Source organism: Arvicanthis niloticus, chromosome 1, assembly GCF_011762505.2.
Source record: "Arvicanthis niloticus isolate mArvNil1 chromosome 1, mArvNil1.pat.X, whole genome shotgun sequence".
Taxonomy (NCBI): Eukaryota; Metazoa; Chordata; class Mammalia; order Rodentia; family Muridae; genus Arvicanthis; species Arvicanthis niloticus.
Window position 1 is genome coordinate 132,978,617 of NC_047658.1, and position 24,246 is coordinate 133,002,862.

Below are 24,246 nucleotides of genomic sequence, written 5' to 3' on the forward strand. Positions count from 1 at the left end.
TAAAAAAAAGAAAGCTCCCAGACCATTTTAATTGGTGCTCTGAATTCAATCTCTCTTTGCCAAGCTCAGTCCAGTCCTTATGGACTATTTGCTGTAGCCTTAATTAGCCCTTATCCCCTACTTGGTGGCTAAATACTACAGGAGGTAGATTGCCCAGCTCTTGGTTCCAAGACCAGGGCCTCTTCTGTACCATCCCCTCTCTTTCACATCTCCTGATCCCACAGACACAGCCCACCCCTTCTTCCCTGATCTTCAGAACTCCGTTTTTGAGCATACCATTTCTGTTTTGGCCACTTGTTCACGGATTATCTTCTGGCTTATAACTAACTGACCTTTGTAACTAACTTCAGCCCCTGCTGGATTTGTCATTCATTTTTCTCCCAGCTAGCCTACACCTCATTTTATTTCTTACGAGTTTTTCTTCCCACTCTTTCAACAGAATGGGATCATTTTTCTGCACCCAATAAATTTTCATTAAAAGTTACAATATAACGAAGACAGAGGGGTGCTAGAGGTAGTCAGACGCCAGCACTGCATCCTAAGCATTCAGAAAATTCTCGTAAACACCTGGGCCGCTCTCCAGTTCCAGAACACAGCCGCTGCTCTCTGAATTCCACATAGCTAGTGGAGTTTTGGCTGTGTAAGAGTGGACATATTTCTGTTATTCTAAAAAGGTTTTGAGACAGCTAGAAAGTCTTCTTATAACCCAGGTAGATTGTTTTCCCCCTAAAAGTCTATTGATTTTTTATACTCCCTTACTCTCGAGTTTACCAACTTAATAAAAGCCTGATTATTGTAATACTTCCTCAGTTTGGTTATGTAGCATTGTCTTCTTTTTATGATACAACCCCCAGTGTGGAGATAGCGGTGAAAGGAGAGAGCATAGGATAGACGCTGCTGCATCTCTCAGAACCCAAGGTCACTTTACTTACAGAGTAAGTACAGAGATGTAGGGTCTTCAAGAGTTTTAATACTAGCTTTCATCCACAGAGCCGCTCCAGATCCAGATTCCTTCTAGCACAAGGTTCCTCTAGCCCCTCATGTAAATTCAAGTCCAAGTTGACAGCCATCGACCCCCTAGCATCATATCTGCATGGAAGGAAAAAAAAATTATTCAAACGATTATTTCTACGTCTCTTGAGAGAGGTTCAGGTTGCGGCCGGGGTGGGAGTAGGGGCTGTTTCATGAACTGTCTGCTATGGCTATGCTAAAGGTAAAAGGAGATTGGGAGAAATACTGGCTTTATATTTACTCATGTAAAAACAAGCTGATTCTATGGTGGGAGAGGAATATTAACTGTCTTCCCTGACCACCTTCATGCCTGCCTGCTTGAGTATGTTTAGATTTTTACTGCAGTACATTCCTGTAGGGACAGTGGCTTCTGTGGTGATGTAAAAAAAAAAAAAAAAAAATTCATGTGGCATAAAAATTTATACAGCACAAAATATATATCACCCCTAGTTCCACACCCTAAAAATAACAGCTAAAGGAGTTTTAAGCATCTACTTTCTTTCCAGCGTCTGTTAACTGGTGTGTGAGTCAGTGAGGAAAGTTTTTGAAATTTTAATCTGTTGCTCTGAGGATGTTCATAGTATTTTAAAAAAAAAAAAAAAAAAAGGTAAGATGTACTTTTACAGAAAAAAATTGAAACATAAATATGGGCCCCATAAATGCCATAGGTGTGTTGACAGGTACTGGTGTAAGGATACACTGGGGATCAGGAGATTTAAAAAAAAAATTAGTGAGATTGTGTCCTGGATGTGGTGGCCACTCCTCTTTACCAAACACTTAGGAAGCAGAAGCTGGGGATCTCTGAGTTGGAGGCTAGTCTGGGCTACAGAGCTGGTTCCAAGGCAGCCAGGAATATCTGATGAGACTCTGTCTTAAAAGGAGGGGGGTAATTAAATTAAATAAAAAATATTTAAGCGAGACTTGATATTTCAGTGTTCTTGGTGCCCAGGATAATTGTACAGGTGACGCTTTGAGAATAGTTGTTAGTTGGGGGCTAGGGGTGGGTATTTGTCTGTTTTGTTGTTTTTTTTTTTTCTTTTGTTGCTAAAGAAAGAAATGTGGACTCCAGGGTCCCTTCTATCCTTGGGATTCAGCAGTGCTTGGAAAAGAAGTCTGCCATGGTTAAATTCTAACTGTCCCTGATTTCCCAGGGAGAAGTCCAAAGTGTCACTTGGGGATAATTCAGAATGACCGGGACCTTTGGTTATCTACATGCTGAGCCTGGGAAGTAGCTAAATATAGGACCGTTAAGTTTTGCCGAAAAGTATGCTGTGTGTGTCGGGGGTTGGGGTGGGGGTGTTGACACTCCACTAAATTCACTCACTTTTTCTACGGAAAATGATGCAGTGAGGATGTTGTCAAGAAAAAACGGAAGAGCCATGCCAGCTGCCACCGGCTCAGACACGGTTGCCTTTTTCTTTGTAAAGTCTCTGTGATACTCTTGCAAGCACGCTCTGCTTCCTTTGCATTGGATAAAGGGCCTGTTGCGTTGATTTTCTTTAAGGTCCATGGCAAGGGCTCAGCCGTTGGAGGGAAACTATTGGTTACTGGTCACCTGTCAGGAACTAGGCTGAGAAATGCCCTTCAGTGCTCCGAAACAGTGGCCAATTGTGGCCCTGCCCTTCCTCAGGTGACCCGGGCTAAGTTTGCTGGGCCTGCCTCCAGAACACAGACTCTTTGATGAAGTGTCTGGCCCGGGGGCAGACTGAGCCCTCGGTGGAGAGGCTCACATTGCCGGCTTTATTTGGGCTTCTGGCAAAGTCGCACTGAAGAGCACAGGTTTTCCGAAGAAGGCGGCTTCCTGTTTTCATTATGACTCCAGGGGGGATGCCGGACCGCTGAGTGTGCTTTGCGGGGTGACGGCGGGCAGGACGCGGGGAGCCCTCATTGGTGCAGGCTGGGCCTATGGTGTCCCTGCGGGCCTGGGAGGTGTGCGCGCCAGTTGACAGGCGTTCCCTTAAGTGGAGAGGAGCGGAACCCAGCCTGGGGTGCGGCGGCTGGAGGCTGGCCTGTTGTGGGCCTGTGGTAGGTGAGCTGGGGAGGGACTGGCCTTCTCCCCTGGGGGCCGGGGGAGGGAGGGGAAGCTGAGGGAGCTGAGCCGAGTGCTTAGGGGGTTAGGGTGACCTGCAGATGGCTTCAGCTCCTTCCACGCTGGACCTTGAGGCTCTTCCCCCAACCCCCATCCCCACACCGTGAGTATTCAGCCCCCACCCTCTACCCTGAGTTAGTGCAGATGGTGGGCTCCCTCCTTTTCTCCTTACTTCCTTTGGAATTTCAGATAGTTCTGGAAACAGGTCTGGCTGCATATTTTTGAGCTAGCTAGCTCACTGTCCTGTGGAGTTGGAGAGAGAGGGGAAGATACATTCTGTTAGCATGAGCTCAAATTTCCAGGCACTGGCGCTCTGGGTCAGCTCATGCTGGGGCACTTATTTCAAAGAGAATTCCTTAATATTTACTCCAAGTGGTTTTAATACTGCTTTGTTGTGGTGATGTCGGCTGTGGTGGTTTGGGTTTGGGAGTTATTTGGGTTTGACGTGATTAAACCCTAGGACTCACATCACAGGCTAGCCAAGTATTCTTATCTTAATATTGTTTGAAATTGAGACACAATGAATATGTGCCCATTTTTATTCCTGTTTGATGGTCTTTTTAAACTTTCCAGAGTTTTTAAGAGTAAAATGGGAAGGCAAAAGCGGATCATGCCAAGCGTTTGGCGTCAGCGGTATGCTGGAGCAGTGTTGGGTGTTCGGAAGGCAGGCGGCAGCCTAAGTGTGCTTCACATCCTTGGGCCAGACGTATAGGCAGGGAGGGATAACTAGGGCTGGGGCAGGGGACAAATGGCTCTCATTCTCACGCCTAGCTTTTAGTCCCTTCCATAGTCTTAGCATTGCAAGCCTGCTTAGTGTGGCTTAGGAAAACATATGACTTAATCCTACCGTTTAAACAAACAAAACGACCTTGCTTTTAAATTTGAAATGCATGGCTCAGATCAGCAGCAAGTTCTGTGCTTTGAAAGGTTCCTGTATTTCCTTTTTGAAATGTTTGACTTACCCAGAAGTAGCATTTACTAAATAAACCCCATGATCCTGAAGTTGGAATCTGGTTTACTCTTCCTTCCATGTAGACTTGTCTGGATTGCTAATGATTTCAAAGCCAGGTATTTGTGAGTTGGTAAATGTTATATCAGAAAGCAAAATAGGGCAGAGTGGAGAGGACTTTCCTCCAGTTGGGGGAGGGTTTTAAGTAGGGAGAGAAACTAAGCAGTAGGTGAAAGTCTGTCCTGCGACTGTGTTCCTGCACATAGGCTACTGGGAAATTCACTTCCTGTCCTGTGTCTCTTTCTCCCCCTTGGCCCCCTCCCAGCTTGGAAACAAGAAGGAGTCAGAGCAAGATGGGATCATGTGGAGCTAGTTAGACACTGGGTGGCTCTTGGCCACTGGCAAGACAGACTACCAAACCTGCAGAAAAATGAACACACAAACTGACATCCCTGGCCCCATGCTTCTGCTGTGACCCACTCTCTTAATCTGCTGACTTAGTGCATTTTGTGACTTAGTGGACACTGTGTTAGATAGGATCTTATTCTCTTCTTTTCCTTCAAAGAACCATAGAGGACAAGTGAGTCTACTAGGCCATATTGTCTGGATTTTAGTACCAATATAATTTGTGTTTGGCTCTCAAGACTACTGTTTCATAATGTTATGGATTCAATACTTAAATTGTCCTTTTACTGGGGGGGGGGGCGGGTAATTAGTACTGTAGATTGCTCTACTACTGAGCTTCTTCTTCCAGCCTTGTTTACTTTATGCTGAAGTAAGATATCTCTCTCTCTCTCTCTCTCTCTCTCTCTCTCTCTCTCTCTCTCTTGCCCAGCTTGGCCTTGAACATTGAATCCTCCTACCTCAGTCTCTGCATTAGCTAGGATTATAGACTTTGTGTCATTGTGATGGGCAGTGTCTCCATTTTCATTCAGAGGGGTGAGGTTCAGAAAGTAGGACTGAAAACTCTTACATCAGACTGGATTGTGCTACACTCACAAATAATTGTTCTTACTAAAATGTGTAATGTATGTGTTGTCATATCTTCTTCTCTCTCTTAGAAAAAGCAGATGGAGTTCTGAATGGAGACCATAACAAGGAAAAGAAAGACCCGTATTTTGTGGAAACCCCTTATGGTTTTCAACTAGACTTAGATTTCGTCAAATATGTGGATGACATACAGAAGGGAAATACTATCAAGAAACTGAACATCCAGAAAAGGAAAAAGCCATCTGTGCCATGTCCAGAAGTCAGGGCCATACCTAGTCATCAAGGTGTGTGGACTTCCACTGAGTCCCTGTCGTCCTCCAACAGTGATGACAGCAAGCAGTGTCCTAGCTTCCTCCTAGCCAGAAGCCACGTTACGTCAACCCCAATCCCTCGGCCACCTGCCCCACTAGAGACCTCACCCACTTTTGCTATCTCAGAAAATCGACAGCTGCTGCCCCCTCCCTCACCCCAACTCCCCAGGCACAACCTCCATGTCACCAAGACGTTGATGGAAACCCGGAGAAGATTGGAACAGGAGAGAGTCACCATGCAGATGGCACCGGGTGAGTTCAGGAGGCCCAGGCTGGCCAGTTTTGGAGGCATGGGCTCCACGAGCTCCCTCCCATCCTTTATGGGGTCTGGTAACCACAATTCTGCAATGCACCAGCTTCAGAATGGCTACAGTGGGGATTATAGCAGCTACGTCCCAGCAGTTCCTACGACTTCTTCCATGGGAAGCTCCGTCCGGCACAGCCCACTGAGTTCAGGGATCTCTACCCCGGTGACCAACGTGAGCCCCATGCACCTGCAGCACATCCGAGAGCAGATGGCCATTGCCTTAAAACGCCTGAAGGAGCTTGAGGAGCAGGTGAGAACCATCCCCGTGCTCCAGGTTAAGATCTCTGTCTTGCAAGAAGAGAAAAGGCAATTGGCCTCACAGCTGAAAAACCAGAGGGCTGCATCCCAGAACGAGGCGTGCGGTGTGAGGAAGCGGTCCTACAGTGCAGGCAATGCCTCCCAGATGGAATTGCTCTCCCGAGCCCGCAGAGGTGGGGAATTATACATCGACTATGAGGAAGAAGAAATGGAGAGCGTGGAGCAGAGCACACAGAGGATCCAGGAGTTCCGGCAGCTCACAGCTGACATGCAGGCGCTGGAGCAGAAGATTCAGGATAGCAGCTGCGAGGTGGCATCAGAGCTCAGGGAGAATGGGCAGTGCCCATCTCGAGAGTGCAGGTCTGTGGCTGTGGGTAGTGACGAGAACATGAATGACGTTGTTGTGTACCACAGAGACTTCAGGTCCTGCAAGGATACGGCTGTGGGGACAGTCACTGAGACGAGGAATTTTGGCATCAGTGTGACAGAAGCAATGCTTGGGGTTATTACCGAAGCCGACAAAGAGATCGAGCTGCAGCAGCAGACCATAGAGGCCTTAAAAGAGAAGATTTACCGCCTGGAAGTGCAGCTTAAAGAAACCACCCATGACCGGGAGATGACTAAGCTCAAGCAAGAACTACAGGCTGCCGGCTCCAGGAAAAAAGTTGACAAGGCCACAATGGCCCAGCCGCTTGTCTTCAGCAAGTTGGTGGAGGCACTGGTGCCAACCAGAGAACAAATGGTTGGCAGTCATGTGGACACAAGGGATTCGTGTGTTGGGACCTCTGTGCAAACTAGTAGCGTAGGCACCTCCTGCCATCCTGACCGCAAGAACCAAGTTGTGGGGCCCGAACTGCCTATGACTTGGTGGGTCGTGAAGGAGAAGGTGGCAATGCATGACCGCTGCGTAGGGAGGTCTGTTGAGACTTGTGACCGGAGTGTGGGTGTGGCAGTCAGTGTCTGTGAAACAGGCAGCAACACAGAGGCTTCTGGGAGCGACCTGACACTCCTTAAGACAAACTTGAACCTCAAAGACGTGCGGTCCATTGGCTGTGGAGATTGTTCCACTGATGTGATTGTCTGCCTTCCCAAAGAGTGCACCTCCCGAAGCATGAACACAGAGGCTGTAGGCCAGGAGGAAGCAGCTGTCATGGCAGTGCCCCATACCACAGACCAGTACACCAGCACGAATCTGGAGCAGGTGGACCAGTGCACTAACACGGAGGCAGCCACCCTGGTGGAGTCCTGTACCAACACTCTCCTCAGCACTCTGGACAAGCAGACCAGCACCCAGACTGTGGAGATGCGAACGGTGGCCATTGGAGAAGGCCGTGTCAGAGACATCAACCCCTCCACTAAGACTCGGTCTGTTGGTGTCGGGACAGTGCTGTCTGGCAATTCTGAGTTTGACAAGCCATGTGCCGTGAAGACCAAAGAGTCAGGTGTGGGACAAATAAATATTCACGACAACTATCTAGTTGGTCTCAAAATGAGGACCATAGCATGCGGGCCTCCACAGTTGACTGTGGGACTGATGGGCAGCAGGAGGAGCGTGGGTGTTGGGAGCGAGCCTGTAGGGGATCTCCTGGAGGATCCTCCTCAGCCTCAGGTTGCATCTGGAATGATGATGGGCTTGGATCACTACATTGAGCGCGTGCAGAAGCTGCTGGCAGAGCAGCAGACATTGCTGGCTGAGAACTACAGTGAGCTGGCCGAGGCTTTTGGGGAGCCTCATTCACAGATCGGCTCCCTGAACTCACAGCTCATAAGCACCCTGTCGTCCATCAATTCCGTCATGAAGTCTGCAGGCACTGAGGAGCTCAGGAACCCTGACTTCCCGAAAACCAGTCTGGGTAAAATTACAGGTAGGTGGTATCCCCAGGGACCTGAGAATGGGAGCATGGAGAGGCCTAAAAGGAATAGGGGTTTGTGTAGCTCAAGGCTCTGAAGACTAGGAAGTCCAAAGCATGGCACCAGCTTCCAACAAAGAATATGGTGAGATGGAACAAGAATGTACCCATTCTCTGGATAGCCAAGCACATCAGTCTATTCATGAGGGCAGAGGATACGTTTTCCACCATGAATTGTTGGGAACACATTCAAACCTTAAGAAGAAAGGCAGGGGAAATGTCTTCCTAGGAAGAAAGGCTTTTCTTTTTTTTTCTTTTCTTTTCTTTTCTTTTTTTTCTTTCTTTCTTTCTTTTTTTTTTAAAGCAGCTGGAACCATTTTTTGGAGAAAGCTTTGGGATGATAATGTCATGAATGCAAACTAATGCCAAGCTATATAAGCAGCCTTGTTGATCTACCTAGCTCCTTCGGTCGCTTGCTTCAGGCTAACACAGGGAAGCAAGTCCATGAGACCTGGCTACCCTGGAGATGTCCTCTGAGGCATTATATGATGCTTCATGTCCGTCTTCTGGTTAGCTCATTTTATACAGTACTGCTTTAAAAACTCCTGCATTGTTTATATACACATAATTATCAGTATATGACCAATTAAAACTTCTAGAGGGAAATGTTCTCCGTTAACACTTATGAGAGGGTAGGCACTTCATCGACTTATTAAGATGGCAAATTACCTTTGAATTACCACTTCATTTCAGCACAAGCTCCAGGATAGTTTAGGGAGTTCAACCGGACAGAATGCCTCCCTGCTGAGGTCACCAGGCCACAATCGATAGACAAGAGAGTTGTGTTAGGTCAGTAAGCAGCAAGTGCTATGGAGAATTGGCTTCCAGTTATGGGGACAGCAAGTGCTGGAACGGAAAGCATGTTTTTGAGAAAAGCAACCCATAAGCAAAAACTGACAACGGGGTTTTCTCCTTTGTTCATGTTGATAGGCACATTACCGTTTTGTTTTTTTCGTATTCATTGAGAACCGTGCTCATCTGTTTTTCTTTAAGTTGAAGCTAGTCCTTGAGCCATCACCCTGGAATATTTCAGGATGTAGCATCTCCCCCAAGAGGCTCAGTAAAATGACTGCTCTTGGAACCTGGTGCTCTAAGCCTCTAACAGTACACGGTGCCCTGTACAGGGGGCACAGTCCAGGTTTCCATTCCCTGAAGCTGTAGTTCTCATGAATCAGCATTACCTAGGGAGAAAGATGCTCACCAAGTTAATTTGAGGAGGGAGGTATAGATATCAGTAGGATACCCACAGAGCTCTCAGTGTGCCCCTTTATTCCAGAAAGGAACAGCCATGAGAGTAGACTAACAAACCTTTTCTATATCTTCCTGGGTTTATGCTTTCAAACCTGAATGATCATTGGGTTTTATTATCTGTGCTATAGGACAGAGTTTATTATGAAATAAAAAAAGTGCACATGACAACTGGTGTTTATGTGGTTTTGCCTTTTAGACTTTAGATACTCAGATATACGGAGAAGTCATTTTAGAATAAACAGGATTAAATTGATGTGTGGGCTTCCATGTCTACCTCTTCATCCTTTAAAAAAAAAAAAATCATGATGTCAGATGTTGATGTCACAGTAAACTTCAGTGCCTCAGACACAGATGGCGGAGGGGTTATGAGAACATGCTCCTCCCAAAACTGCTGTCACCATTCCACATTCCTGTCAAGAATGCTCCACTGTATCCCTGGAGTCGTTTCTGTGCCCTCCTGAGCATGGAGACTGGGAAGTGTTATTTGAAGCCACAGTGTGTTTTGGGGCTATGTCCAGTCACACTGACATTCCATGCATCAGTGTGTAGCTCTGACCCTCAGTAAATCTAATCAATCAGCTAATACACATGAGATCTGTGGCAGCTGGGAATGAAAGGAAAAAATCCTCTCGGTAGCAGGTAGTCTGATCCCTGTCAGAGCACACAAGAGCAACCATAAAGGCCATTTATATAACTCATGCCACATATGTATGTAACCGAGACTTAATAAGAAAGGAATTAGGTTAAGAATTTGTTCCACATTGGATGTTGGCATATATGGGCTGGAAATTTAGGCAGCCTGATACAGGAAAGTAGTAGCATTCTTAATATCTGCAAGCTGTATATGATGATAAAAGGCATTCATTCATACAAGCTTATCCTTAAAACAAGACAGAGAGAGAGAGAGAGAGAGAGAGAGAGAGAGAGAGAGGAGAGAGAGAGAGAGAGAGAGAAAGAAAGGAAAGCTACACCATTAGGATCTGACAGGTCTCAGGGTCTCAGTAGTCACCAGGGAGTCTGAGTCAGATTCTGTCTGCAGACAGTCATCTTTGCCTCTTCATGTGGTTGTAATGAAGAGTCAGGGGTATAAGAGGGAAGCATGGTGAAGTCTGCTGCCTCTGCTGTCCTCATTCTTTCAGAAGTGAGCTTGTTCAGAAAATTTGCCAAGTAACTTTTGTGGGTATTGTTGTTGCTTTAAGTTTTGTATGTGTGAGTGTTTTTGCCTGAATGTATGCCATTCAGGAATGACTGGTTCCTGCAAAGGTCAGAAGAGAGCATCAGATCCCCCTGGACCTAGAATTATATAAATGTTCATGTGCTGGGAATTGAACTAGGTCCCTCAGGAGCAAAAGTGCCCTTTAGCATCTTGCTAGATGGTGATGGTGTAGTGGTGGTGGTGCAGACCTTTAATTCAGGGACTCAGGAGGCAGAGCTAGGCAGACCTCTGTTTGAGTTTGAGTATGGCCTGGTCTACAAAGTGATTTCCAGGACAGCCAGGGCTACACAAGAGAAACCCTGTGGGGAGGGGGGGACTCATTGAGCCATCCCATCAGCCCCTACCCTTTTAATCTATCTTCCCCCTCCACCCCTCACCCCCGCCCCATTCGTTTTTTGAGACAGGATTTCTCTGTGTAATCCTGACTGTCCTAGAACTCAGAGATCTGCCTGCCTCTGCCTCCAGAGTGCTGGGATTAAAGGCATGCACCACCATCACCCAAGGTTAATCTCAAATTTTTATCTTCCTAATTCTACCTTGTGAATTAATCATACACACATACACAACAATTATTATGCCTGTCCAACTAACATTTTTATCAAGATAAAGAAATATTATAGGTAAATGTGGGGTATGATAAACTGTCAGGACATGGTCATTCAAAATTAGTAATAACGCTCAATACAAAGTGTCTCATACACTGTAAGTTCATTCTTTCTAGAGTTAAGGGTTCGATGACAGAATCACTTGTCTGCCTGCAAACTATTGCTGCTTCCTCTTCCCTCCCCCACCCACCTGAGACAGGGTTTCTCTGTGTAGCCCTGGCTGTCTGGAACTAGCTCTGTAGACCAGGCTGGCCTAGAACTCACAGAGATCTGCCTGCTTCTGCCTCCCAAGTGCTTCCAATAAAGGTGTGTGCCACCACTGCCTGGCTGCAAACTGTTATTTTTAACCACATCATTACACAGAATACTCTCGTTCTATTTAAAGATGCATGGGGAGTGTGTGATTGTAAGTTAGCCCTTTAGAAAAACATGAAACATTATGTTCCCCTGTAGTGCCCCAGTGTGTGCTGGCTTTGTACAAGAGTGCAGGTACTGGCTTATGTTTTAGAAACATGCTTTCTTTTTCTAACAAAATGTGAATCCTGAATCATGCCATTCCCCTGTGTATTTTCTCACCTAAGTGGCCATAGGCATTCTCCTAGGATTTGGGGGACAGTGTGTTGTGGCTTTCGACACAGCAGAAGTTGGTACTGACTAGAAGTATTGCTTCCCTGGTACAGTTAAAATGGTCAGAGGACATAAGTTCACTCCCCACTCCTCTCACTGTGTGGATCAGGCCGGCCTTTTAATGATCCTCCTGCCTGAGCCTTCCCAAGTCCAGGTGTACACCGGGCCTGGCTAAGAGGAAGGAAATCCCTGTTGTCACCAAAAAGACTTAAGAAGTAAGTTTTTTTTTCTTCCTTTACAACAGTGGGGTTATGTTGATTTTAAAGAGTGGATTTTCTTTCTTCCTTCCTTTCTTTCCTTTTTTTCCTTCTGGAAAGGGGAATAAAATTCTAGACAAATGACTCAGAGTTATAAATACACTAAAAATATCCAGCTATCGCTACACAAATACAAACAGAACTTAACGGCCTGCCACGTGGTTTTTAGAAAATTCATCTTTACACTCAAAGGAGCCTCTGTGCCTGCGTTCTTGGTTTCTCTTGGGTTTGCTTTAAAAGGTTATGAACTTGAAGACCTTCTCTCTTAGCTGTGAAAGTTTGGAGGAGGAAGTCTGGGGGTGGGGGGGAATGAATCTGTTACAGAATTGTGTTTCTAGTTAGCTGTCTCTTTGTTTCTTGTACTAAACCACTTAGTATCTGTTTTGTCTTTGTATGTTGCTTTTTAAAATGCTACAAGAGCATCAAAATAAGCCAAAACAAGTGTTCCTGGAACCCTGCAGTAGTTAAATGGCCTGGGGCCAGGGGAGATAGGGAGGCTCTGCACAACCTGGAGCCGAGAGAATTGACTGGTTCTGGCTGTTCTGGGAATTTGTACTTGTCTCTGCTCTCTGAGTCCTGTGTCTGTGTCAAATGAGAAGACTTCTCCCAGGTTCCCTTCCAGCAGGATTTTTCTATGGAACTAGCTGTGTGTAAAAAGCTGACCGTCCACTGCGGCTAAGGACCTTCCTCTGAATATATTTAAACATGTATTATCGGCTACCACCGATTACATGCCTCCATCACCAAATAAACGCTCTAGATTTAGGGACACATTGGGATAAATGGGCTTAAGTCAGAGTGTTGTTTGTAGCTATGCTTAGGGTGAAGCACCTCCTCGATAGGGGTGCTTTCTGCTCAGAGCTGCATCCCCAGTTCTGGAATCAGAGCTTAATCTGGAGTCCGACCATGACTTTGTGAATATTTTTATGCATTGGCTTTTGTGTGTGTGTGTGTGTGTGTGTGTGTGTGTGTGTGTGTGTGTGTGTGAAAACAGTGCATCATTTTTATCTTATTCTCAAAGTAATAGCTAAACCAAGTGCGATGATCTCTTTGTGTCCATAATCTCAGTACTCCACAAATAGAGGCTCAACTTTTGGCAGATGTCCAAGAGGATCAGAAGTTTGGCTATGTAAGGAGAAATGGGCTAGCCTAGTGTATATAAGACCCTGTCTTGGAAAAGAAAGAAAGAAAATACTTCTGCTGGGCATACTGTTCTACTGGACCCAATCTTTAATCCCAGCACTCAAGGAACTGAAATAAGTGGTCTCTGAGTTTGAGCTACCCTGGTTTATATAGTGAGTTCCAGGCTAGCCAGAAGTAAAAAGTGAGACTTTTTTTAAAAAGCTAATTGAGCTGGAGAGATGGTTCTACAGTTAAAGACTGCAGCTCACAACCAAAGCAGGACTAGAGAGAAATGGCTCAGTGGTCCTCTGTTCTTGCAGAGGACCCAAGTTCAGTTCCCAGCACTCACATGATGGTTCATAACCATTTGTGACTTCACTTCCAGGGGGTCCAACATCCTCCTCTGACCTCTATACTTGGCATATACAAGGTAAGCATGCATACATGTAAGCAAAACTCATGCACATAAAATAAAAATTAGTCTTTGTTTTCTGTTTTAAGTAATAACTGCCCTTTGCAAGATTGAAATTGTAGCCCCAGGTCATTTGATCATTTGTCAATGATTATTTGTTAATGATTTGTTAATGAAAAGACCTTCAGCTACTAAGGAAAGATCTTTAAAGAATTAACTCTGCCTTCTCCTTTGGCAGACCTTTAGTTGACACTTAACTTGAAAATTCCACTCTCTTGAACTGATCTCCCTAAATGGTTATTAGTGAATTGGTAAAAGTGTTCTGGGAAAAGATGCTGGCTTCATTTGACACTTATTCTCTGACTGAAGCTTGAAGCATATAATCGGGGTCAGGCTAAGGACTGGCCGTTGGTAATTTTCAAGAAACACAAATGGCTTGAATTCATGGTGTCCACAGGAATGGTAACTGCAGCTGCAGACAATGCAGAAAGTTATCACTGTCTTTTCCTGAACCAGAGAGTCATCATGCTTTAGTAAAAATGTTTATGGTCTGTGCTGCCCCCATGCATTCATGTTGATCAATAGCTAGACATTAAATGTCAACTGTATACAAAGTGTGGCTCTGCAACAAAAGGATATACAGATGAACCATGAATAACTTTCCCTCTGTTTGGGAAGCCAAGCTATGCCTGGCAGCAATGTGAATGATCACTCCTGGAGATAGCATTAGGCAAGCAGAAGTGGTCAGGGTTCAGCTGTAGTCAAGGCTTTCAAGGTCTGGGGAGGGGAAGAGGACCTTAGCTTCTCTGGGAGGAGCATGTACAGGGTGCACTTTAACCCAGCTTGAGTTAATGCAGCCTGTCAGCCTGGGAATTCTGGGTCAAGTCATGGGAGGGTATATAATTAAATGTAGGTGGGGTTTGTGGTGAAAGAGTTTGATTAATTCACTCTTTTAGCACTGTGTTTCTGAGTGAATGCTCGCTTGAGATACATTTGTAGCAGCCTTTTTAAACCGTTCTCAGGGAACTATCACAGTGCTTGGAAGGATCCAACTGCTGCTCTGACCTGTCACTGGGTTCCAGGGTTCCTTGGTTGGAAGTGACTGTGTTTCTGACTACATGCCTCCATTGGGAGCAGAATTCCAAGGCGATAGGTCCCGCTCCTCCATCCAAGCCACACACTTTCTCCCAAACAGGACATCACCAAAAATAGAATCTCCACTGTCTTCCTCAAACCAGTATGTACCCAAAATGGCAGGTCTCTGCTTGTGACCCTCAGGTCATCAGTAGGTAAAGAGTTCTACTTTAGGGAAACACATAAAGGCTTGGATGGCCCCCACTGTGAATCAGGAAATATAATTCTACTCCTTCTTGACAGGGACGCTAAATGGTCTTTAAAATCCAGTCAGAATGCTAAAAGGTAAGCATTGCAGCTCAGCTGCTTAGCCTGCCGCACTGTACAGAGCTGAGTTATCTAAAATCCGCTGTAAAAATAAACAGAAATATGGATTTGCAGCCTGGCATGGTGGTGCACACCTTTAGTCCCAGCACTCGGGAGGCAGAGGCAGGTGGCTCTATGAGAACTTGAGGCCAGCCTGGTCTACAGCGTGAGTTTTAGAACAGCCAGAAACCCTGTTTTGAGTAAAAAAAAAAAAAAAAAAAAAAAAAAAAAGGATTTACTTGCCAGAATAGTATAGATATCTGTGAACAAAACTTCAAATATAATTTTAGTAAGATTTCAAAAGCCAGGAAGAACTGTCACAGAGGAATTTGAGAAAAGGAACCCTGTAAAAGCTGTCCTGGCCCGAGTTTTCATGAAATTTCTGTTTAATACTTTGTTTCCAATGTTCCTAAAGTTGAGAACAGTATAAAATAAAGTTTTTGTTTTGAGTTACTTAGTTTTCAATATCTTTTGCCTTAGATATTAAGATTGTCTACATATTAAACCCCAAGTCCCGCATACTCTAGAATTAGAATTAATGCACTGAGTGAGTATGTTTTCTTTCCCAGGACACTAGGATTTCTGTCACTCCCTGTCTTTCAGTTGTCACTAACCTGGCCAAGTCCTAAAATGAGGTTCACATTTTGTTGGTATCAATGAGTATTTTAAATGGGTTAATGACAAAAGCCATCTTGCAGTTGCCCTCTCCTCCTTCACTCATTTTCCTGGTTATGCCACCACTGGGTACCTAGAGCATCCGGGCTACAGGGTCAGAATTCAGTGGGGGCGAGGTTCATAATCACCACTGTTGGGTTTTAATATTCATTGCCTAACATGTAATGTTCTCTATGGACTTCTGCCGTTGGTGGTCCAGGCCTGTTAATTAAACCACCAGTTATTTCTAGGAATCCATACACATCCGAGTTGATAAGTTGAAACTGAGGAGGTATGAAGTTTATTTTTCAGCAGACCAGTTGGAGTTTTGTTTCATCTTAGTTTAATAGTTCTCAGTTCTGGCTACAGAGTAGAATAATGGGGAAAGGTGAAAAGATACACTGGGCATGGTGGCACAGGACTTTAAAACAAGCTCTTAAGAGGCAGAGGGAGGTTGCTTTCTGAGGCCAGTCTGGGTCTTTATAGCAAGTTCCAGATCAGCAAGGGCTACATAGTGAGACCATGTCTCAAGATGATGGTGATGATGATGATGGTGATGGTGGTGGTGATGATGATGATGATGATGATGATGATGATGATGATGATGATGATGATGACGGCGACGACTTCTGGGTCCACCAGCACATAGGAGCTCTTACCTGTATTTTTAAAAGTAATTTGGTGATTTCCAAACATGACTGGGGTTAAGGTCATCTCATTGAACTTTGTTGGCCACTCTGGTTTTTGCATGTCTGGCTCCACTTCTCCTCCATTCTTCTTGCGAGTGGCAGTCCTTTTCAGAGCTTCATGCTGGGACAGGTATCATTCCATGGGATGCCTGTGCCTACAGAAAAGGCCTTAAGCTCAGGGAATCATGACCAGGCCATTCAAGTCCAGCCAGTTTGAACACCACCTAGGACAGATTTTTCCAGCAATACAAGTAGCATTTCTCTCTGACGTGACTAACAAGAACTAGTTTAATGCCCGGTGACCTTGCCTTACCTGTCAACCTCAGACGGCAACTCTGATTTCCAGATGAATTGCACAAACACTTGCCAAGAGAAATCTGATATCTAGCACTGTTCTCAGCCCTGCAGAAGACCCCAGATAGAGACCCAACAAGAAGGGCTTCCAAGAGCCTGCTGTCCCCAGAGAGGAAATGTACAGGGGCTAGGAATAATCCTACAGAGTAATAACAGAGAAAAGAGGGCTTCCTAGAACAGCATCCTAGAAAAAACAGAATGAAAAAAAAATTGGATTTAGTCTATGTCGCAGAAAGAGTGGACAGAACAAACTGTGAAAAGTGGCGGAGTACCAGGCTGGTGAACAGCCTGCTGAGTAAAGACTGTGGTCAGAGCATCACACAGAACCCATAAAGGATGCATAGCATTCTCTTGAATGAGTGCACAGTAGCTCAGCTTAACCACTAGTCTCTTACAGCAGACTGTGATGTCATCTTCTCTCTCCTTTCTGTTTTAAAAATGGGCATAATGAAATGTGCATCCTTAGAATAACATTTTTGGAAATCAGAGTTCTAAGTCAAAGCGATTTTGAATATAGCTAATTCATACTTGGTATTAAAAAAGTAGTAAATACATGAAATTTTTTAATCCCATTGTATTAGAGACCCCAAAAGTGTGACAGGCAGCTGCAGTGAAGAAGGAGAGTTGTTTTCTGGTGAGGAGGGAGGGGAAGAGGGTGTGGCCATATGGAGAAGGGAATGAGGAGAAGGGACTGAAGTTCCTTCCCCACAAAGACCACAGGAGTAAGGGAATGAGGTTGGAAAGCAAGCTGGTGCCAGGCCATGGTGGTTCTGTGTGTTCTCGGCTATGGGTACCCCATTTCCCAAGCTTCCCTGGTAGAGGGACTGCTCTGTAGATTGTACCAGGATTTGCTTCAGCTAAAGTCTTGATGGTATTGGAGATGGTTGGGAACATGGCTCTGCACCAGGGTACCAGAAGGGAACCACAGCAGAAGAGGGAGATGCCATGTGGGTCAGATGACAAGCCTTGACAGGTTAACATTGTGCCAGCAAGGGCCACACTTAACAATCACTGAAGGCCTTGGGGGTTCAAGTCGATGTAAATGAGCAGTGGGATTTATCAAAAAGAAAGCACAAGAGGTCACCAGAGAAGAGGATGGGCTGAGAGAATTGGTTTGTTGTTTGTGGCTTTTTTAATAATAATTTATTTAAAAAAAAAAAAAAACAAAAAACAAAAAACTATGTGTCTGCATGTGTGTTTGTGGGAGGGTGATGGTTCTCCTGAAACCGAAGTTACAGACAGTTGTGAGCTGCCATGTGGGTGCTGAGAATTGAACTCAGGTCATCTGGAAGAGCAGCCAGTGCTGTTAGCCGAGCCAGCACTCCAGCCCTAATGGCAACTGTTTTGAACAACATGACGTTTAAGTCTATGCTGTGCAGACCTAACCCTGCATGCTTACACTCTTTTCCTTCTGAACAGGCAGTCACTTGGAATGTACCTGTAAGTGTGGAGGCCTTCTGTCTGGAGGACTTTTACATGTACAAACATCCCAGCCTGAGGTGGAGGCAGGAACAGCAAAAGACAAGAACAACCAGGGCCATGAGCAGGTCCCCACACAGGGAAATACTCTGCCCCCGGTGAACCTGACAGATGACCAGATAGCCGCCGGCCTCTATGGTGAGTCCCCTTGCAGTTTGTGTTGGAATTCTAGGTGGCACTGCCAGCCTTCCAGCCAATGATTTACGTGCTGACCTGGAAGAAGGGTTGTATAATATTTTTTTGGCAGCAAGGCCTAAAGTATCCTTAACAGAAAGCAAGCTGTGATGGCTTGGCTACAGATTGTTCACTATACAAACAGCCTTCCTCTCCTGCACATCATCGCACACATAGTCTGCCCCCTAGGTTATCTTAGCTGAAGAAAAAGTGTACCAGGATCCCTTCCTCGGTGCCTAAAGAAGGGAGAAATGAGACATGATGTCACTTTATAAACATCACAGCCTGGTCCCAGTGTTCCTTATCTCCAGGTTTGTAATGTCTGGGCACAATGATGGAGTTTCCCCCCCCCCCCCATTTGAAGGAACGTTATTAATAGAATGATGGACTATTTTCTCCGTTTGCACACACTTTCCCAATGGGTTTCACGGAAGTTTCTCACACAACCTCACTGAGATCCACATTCACAAACGTGAGGAAAGAGTGCTCTCTCATTTAACTCATACAATTTACAGGAATCACTTTATCTTATCACTTTGATTTACTTTTTTTCCCTCTTTTTACAGTATGTTCAAATAATGAAAACACACTGAAGTCCATCATGAAGAAAAGCGATGGGAATAAAGATTTGAATGGAGCCAAAAAGAATCTCCAGTTCATTGGCATTAACGGCGGGTAAGGCAAGCTGTGGTGCTGTGGTGCAGAGCCGCCTGTCTCCTTTCCTCCTCCCTGTCTAAGTTGCTGTCAGGGTGCCTATTCTGGGATGCTGCCACAGCTTGATGATAGAAGATTCCCTCCTCAGAAAGGTGCATCTGGGCTTCTCTTCTCTCCTTGTACTATCCTTAAGAATATGTCCCTCTTTCAAGAATACCCATTAAAGCTGCAAAAGTGGCATCTCCTTATCTCTGACCTGGAAAACAAACAAACAAACACATCTTCAGCAAAAAAACCATCAGAGTTGCTGCTCTCATTTAGATAGTTGTGCTTATACATGTTAGAATACAGGAGGGGACAGGAAGAGGCTGGCAGCATTGTTCCAGGGCCCAGCGATGGTCATCCACTTCCCCAGAATGGATTGCTTTTGACTTAGCTCTCGATGTGCAGGAGCAAAACTGTGGGATGTTTCAACTGAAGAGTAATCTGGTTCCTTGCTTTCTACATAGAATGCCTAGTAGTTATTGGCCCAGGTAGTTGAGCCTGTTTGTCCTCCCCGAGTTGGAGCAAAGCAATTAGTTGATTACTCAATGAGAAAGCAACAGTGCAGCGTTGGGTATTTATAGCAAAGAGGCTACCAAGAGAGATTTAACATGATGGTGCATGTTTTACAAATCTTCAGTTTTACTGAATGATGTGGTCCAGAAGATTTCAAAGGAATGATTGGTTACTTCTATAATCTGTTCACTTTGACAGTGGGAGAATGGGTGGGACAAGTAGAAGAATGCAGAGCAACTGCAGAGCTGGTTTCTCTAAAGTCTTTTTCCTCTCAATTTACTCTGACCTGGTGGTGTCAGGGCTTTTTTTTTTTTTTTTTTTTTTTTAAACAAATAGTATATGATACCAGTCTTCAACTGGGAATTATCCCTTTGAAATCAAAGCCCATTGTAAACTCACCAGGCCTTCAAATAGACCTTGCTTCGAGGTTCTAAGTTCAGGCTCTATAAACCATTGGTAAGGTGTCTGGGGTCAGGCCACAGCTTTTCCTTCCCAGGAACGTCTGTCACTGGGTCTTTATGGGGACACCCTGCATCTCCTGAAATCCCAATTGCCACCTAGGTATGAGACAACTTCAAGTGATGATTCCAGCTCGGATGGAAGCTCTTCTTCCGAGTCAGATGACGAGTGTGACACCATTGGGTATCCTCCTGAGGAAGAGGAGGAGGAAGAGGAGGAGGAGGAGGAGGAGGAGGAGGACGACAACACTCGGGGAATGGCGGAAGGGCACCATGCAGTTAATATTGAAGGTTTCAAGTCTGCCAGGGTGGAAGATGAAGTGCAGGTTCCAGAATGTGAACCTGAGAAGGAAGAAATCAGAGAGAGGTGTGGTACATTCCCCTCCCCTCCCTGATTCCTCCCATGAGTGGCGTGCTTGGGCAATAGAACTAACTGGTTCAGGTTGTTTGCAACTATGTGTGTGTGTTTAGTCTTAATCTGTGTCTCAGGAGCGTGCACATCTGGTCAAGGTACTAGTGAATACAAGTGCAGGGTACAGTGTCTTTTAGATCTCTTAGCACAGCAGTGAGAGTGGCCCAGTCGCCAGTCTGCTCACTGGACTTTGGTAGCTCTTTGCTGTCTAGTTTGGCATCTGGAGCTGCTGTCCACCACAGCATCCATTGTTCGAACACATCACCGTGTATACAAAGACAAAGTTGACCTTTCTGATGACCAGCGCTCTGTTTAAGATTTCAGATTTTAATCTTGACGCAAATGTCAGACTTGTTATCGCAGGACCGTTGTGTGTGCATGCGAGGAAAAGGAGTTTAGCCTCAACCAAAAGTGATGAGCTGGAAAGGTGATGTGTGTCAGTCACACTCTCAGTTTTATTGCTCGTTGAGTGACAAGGAACACAGTAGGCGTGGGACCATCATACGTAATCTCACATGCTCTGGTTGGCTGGAACACGCACCTTAGAAATGGGTTGAGTTTACGACATCATTAGTAAGGGTGGACTTACCACTTACAAAACGAGGAAAGATGGAAACTTCGGTGTGCTTTTTCATTCTGTGAAGTATAAATTGGAACATTTCAGCAAATACTCTGTCACATTTATTAAGTAGGAGCTCATTGTCAACACAAGGTAAGTGTTTCCAGAGGGTTCGAGATGTCTTCTGAGTTTCAAATAGCTTTATTGAGATAGTTATAATGTCATTTGATTTTTGGCTTCTCATATGTGTTGGACAAACACTTGAGTACTACATATGAGTTCAACATAATGGAAATAAAGTAATTTAAACTCTTTAGCTCCTTAAGAGTAATATATATACACACATATATATACACACACACATATATACATATATACGTATATACATATATATGTGTATATATATACACATATATATGTATACACACATATACATATGTTGGAAATGAGGACTTACTGTGTAGTCTTATCTACACTGAAATTTACTATGTAGACCACACTGACCTCAAACTCACAGAGATCCACCTGTCCCCCAAGCACTCAGATCAAAGGCATACATCATTACACCTGGCCAAGACTATATTTTTAAGCACTGAAAATAAAAGGAATAAAATTTTTCAAATGTTATTTTGTAATGTCTTAAAGGCAAGACCGATGTATCTGGAAGTCACGCTTATGCAAAGACCTTCATTGCAGAGGTACTGACTTTATGTGGTGATGTCAACCACCAATACCTGGAGATAGCTCCAATTATCATGACCTGCCTAGGCTGGCCCATGGCCCTGGTTGTGGGCTCTAAGATAAAAGTCACTTTTATTGTATGGCATAGCCTGAGTTTCGTGGGGTTTTTTTTCCTCCTTAGGTATGAATTAAGTGAAAAGATGTTGTCTGCCTGCAACTTACTGAAATATAACATAAACGATCCCAAAGCTTTGGCCAGCAAAGATATGGTAAGTCTGTGTGATAGGAAGAATCCCTGGGCTTTATAGCATCACCCTGGTGCAGCATGGTCAGGAACATGGTAGCCTGCCCCTGAGCCATGGTGCATGCTTCTTCCTGAGCCACTCACTTCTAGTGTAGCCGGCAGGATGAGCTCGTACTGCCCAGCTCCAAGAATATACCGCTTCCCTGAGGCCCAGCGTCCACTCCTTTACCCACCCTGTACTTTCCTTGTGGTGGAACCATCTGGGAGGCACATATTTGGCAGAAAGAAAGAGAAGGCTAATTGCAGGCAATCTCCTTCTCTCTCCATGTTCTGCTTCTATCTACAGAACCTTCTGACCCCAAGAGCAGCATCCCTGAACATTTTAAAAAGTAAGCGTAGTTTTTAGAAGAAACTTATCTGGGCTGAGGTCAGCATTCCTTTCTGTTAGGAAAGTATATATTAAGTTCTGGTGCGGAATGCCAATGGCCACTATTTTTAAACAGAAAAATAACTGCACTGTCATTTCACAGCTGGGTAAATTCAGTAGCAGGTAGGGTGGAGGTTGTGGTTGTCTAACTGGGCAGAAATAGCACACACAGGATGTGCAGGTACTGTTGAGGCAGCCGCTAATCTGGTGTGCTGCTGGGTGATTCACTTCTGCGCTGACAGTTGGATCTGCAGCTGCTTGACCTGATCAGGCTTGTGATTGGTAGCTCCATCTTTCAGGGCATTGTGAATAGGTGGCTTCTCGCACTAATTTGATAATAACCTGGATCTGAGTCCTTGTGTGTCAGCAGGTTCAGTTCATCTGGGGCTGAATCAACTGAGTCAGTGGCTACTGCTCAGGTGACTTACACAGCTCTCGAGACCATGGAACTCTGAGAACCAAATGAGACCTCAGGAGTTAGCTAATCCCAGAAACATAGCTGGAATACCATGGGCCTGGCACAGTCTGTTAAAAGCTGGCTGTGGCTGTCACAGGCCTGAACACAAACAAGTACACAGGGACATGTGCCTATTTGACCTCACTAGCTAAACCCAGCCCCAGTATCTGAGGCCATGAGAGATTAGTCTCTGGGGCCTACAAGATAGCTCAGTGGAGTGGGTAAAGATGTCTGCTGTCAACCTGACAACCTAAGTTTGATCCCCAGGACCCATGCTGTGGCAGAAAACAACCACTATCTTCAGGTTGTCCTCTGACCTCCACACATACTTGTAATGTGCCCATAAATAATAAATATATATAATATTCTAAGTATCTCTGGAGTAGCAGCCACCATGTCAGGCTACTAGTGCTAGACTTAGATTGTCCCAATTTGCTCTGTGAGACAGCACCTCACACTGTAGCTCACGTTGGCCTGGAACTTGCTATGTAGTAACCTAGGCCAGTCTCAACTGTCAGCCTGGTGGGGTAGAAGATTTGGAGTTAATCAGTCTGGGTCAGGAAGCAACACAGTTGCTGGTGTGCTAATTTCTCCCTAATTCCAATGAACAATCACTGGAAAGACCCGTTAGCTCAGTAAACACAAACAGCTCATAAGTAGAGGCAGGCCTGAGTGTTAGCCTCTTTCTTAGTGATCACAGTGTGGACAGAATGATTTAAAACCAGAAGGTCAAGTTTGTTGTTTGAAGCTGCTCTTGAGAAGCTGGGTTGCACCAGCTTTTAAGAGCAGATGCTGAGAGCACACACTTTGGCTATAAAAGGCCTGGTTGCTTGGGCTTTTGGTCGCACTCAAGAGAGAGCTATAAATAGAACTAACAGCAAGTTGGTGTTTTGGCAGAGGATCTGTCTGAACACCCTCCAGCATGAGTGGTTCCGAGTGTCCAGTCAGAAGTCCGCCGTGCCGGCCATGGTGGGTGACTACATAGCCGCGTTCGAGGCTGTCTCCCCGGACGTGCTCCGGTACATCATCAACATGGCGGATGGCAATGGGAACACTGCCCTGCACTACAGCGTGTCCCACTCCAACTTCCAGATCGTCAAGCTGCTTCTGGATGCAGGTACAGAGGGCCCTGTTGGTCCCCTAAGAGCACTCAGGTTGTGACTTGTCTTCGTAAAGCCAGTTGACCCTTACCCTAGTTCTTTGGCCTTCCGCAAGTCTTTTCATTGCTCCTCCACATGACATGGCAAGAATGTTGTTCTTGAGTCATGGATGGGAGGTTTGAGGTTCACCAGGCCTGGGCAATAAAGAAACAGAAGCCAGATCTATTTTGAAGGGAGTTTGTGAAGATATTCTTGCAGCAGGTCAGCTATCTTCAAATGAGGTGTACCCCTGCTAATAGCCGTGACTCACACTTGTTCCCCGATGAATCATGCAGGCTTGGCTGGGCTGTTTGGGAGGCAGAGAGCTGCTCACGGGCACAGAGTCATAGCTCTTGTGTTTGCGGCCACTATGTGACTGTACAGAAGTGAGGAGTTGAGGCAGGGACTAGTAAAGCCACAGTAGAATCATCACTGTCCCTGCCCAACTACTGTCTCCTGAAGAATCACAGAAACTAGAGGCAGTATCTCCCATTACCACTGAACCTTGTTAATAATGACGGGGTGGGAACGTGCCATCCCAGAATGCAGTTG

The 24,246-nt window shown here is 45.3% G+C and overlaps 1 protein-coding gene across 6 annotated transcripts in view; it reads left to right on the plus strand.

Moving 5' to 3' along the window:
• Kank1 (KN motif and ankyrin repeat domains 1) overlaps positions 1-24,246 on the plus strand; it is a 185,139-nt gene that overhangs the window by 155,107 nt on the left and 5,786 nt on the right. For 3 of the 6 annotated variants that reach the window (XM_076918636.1, XM_076918641.1, XM_076918653.1), the window contains 7 exons: positions 5,111-7,780; positions 13,289-13,333; positions 17,872-18,069; positions 18,672-18,780; positions 19,879-20,142; positions 21,609-21,696; positions 23,453-23,672. In XM_076918636.1, coding sequence (XP_076774751.1) covers positions 5,111-7,780; positions 13,289-13,333; positions 17,872-18,069; positions 18,672-18,780; positions 19,879-20,142; positions 21,609-21,696; positions 23,453-23,672 — 3,594 coding nt within the window. Of the gene's footprint in view, positions 1-2,717; positions 3,041-5,110; positions 7,781-13,288; positions 13,334-17,871; positions 18,070-18,671; positions 18,781-19,878; positions 20,143-21,608; positions 21,697-23,452; positions 23,673-24,246 lie in introns of those variants that run through there. The other 3 variants (XM_076918627.1, XM_034503793.2, XM_034503768.2) reach the window with 3 other exon arrangements.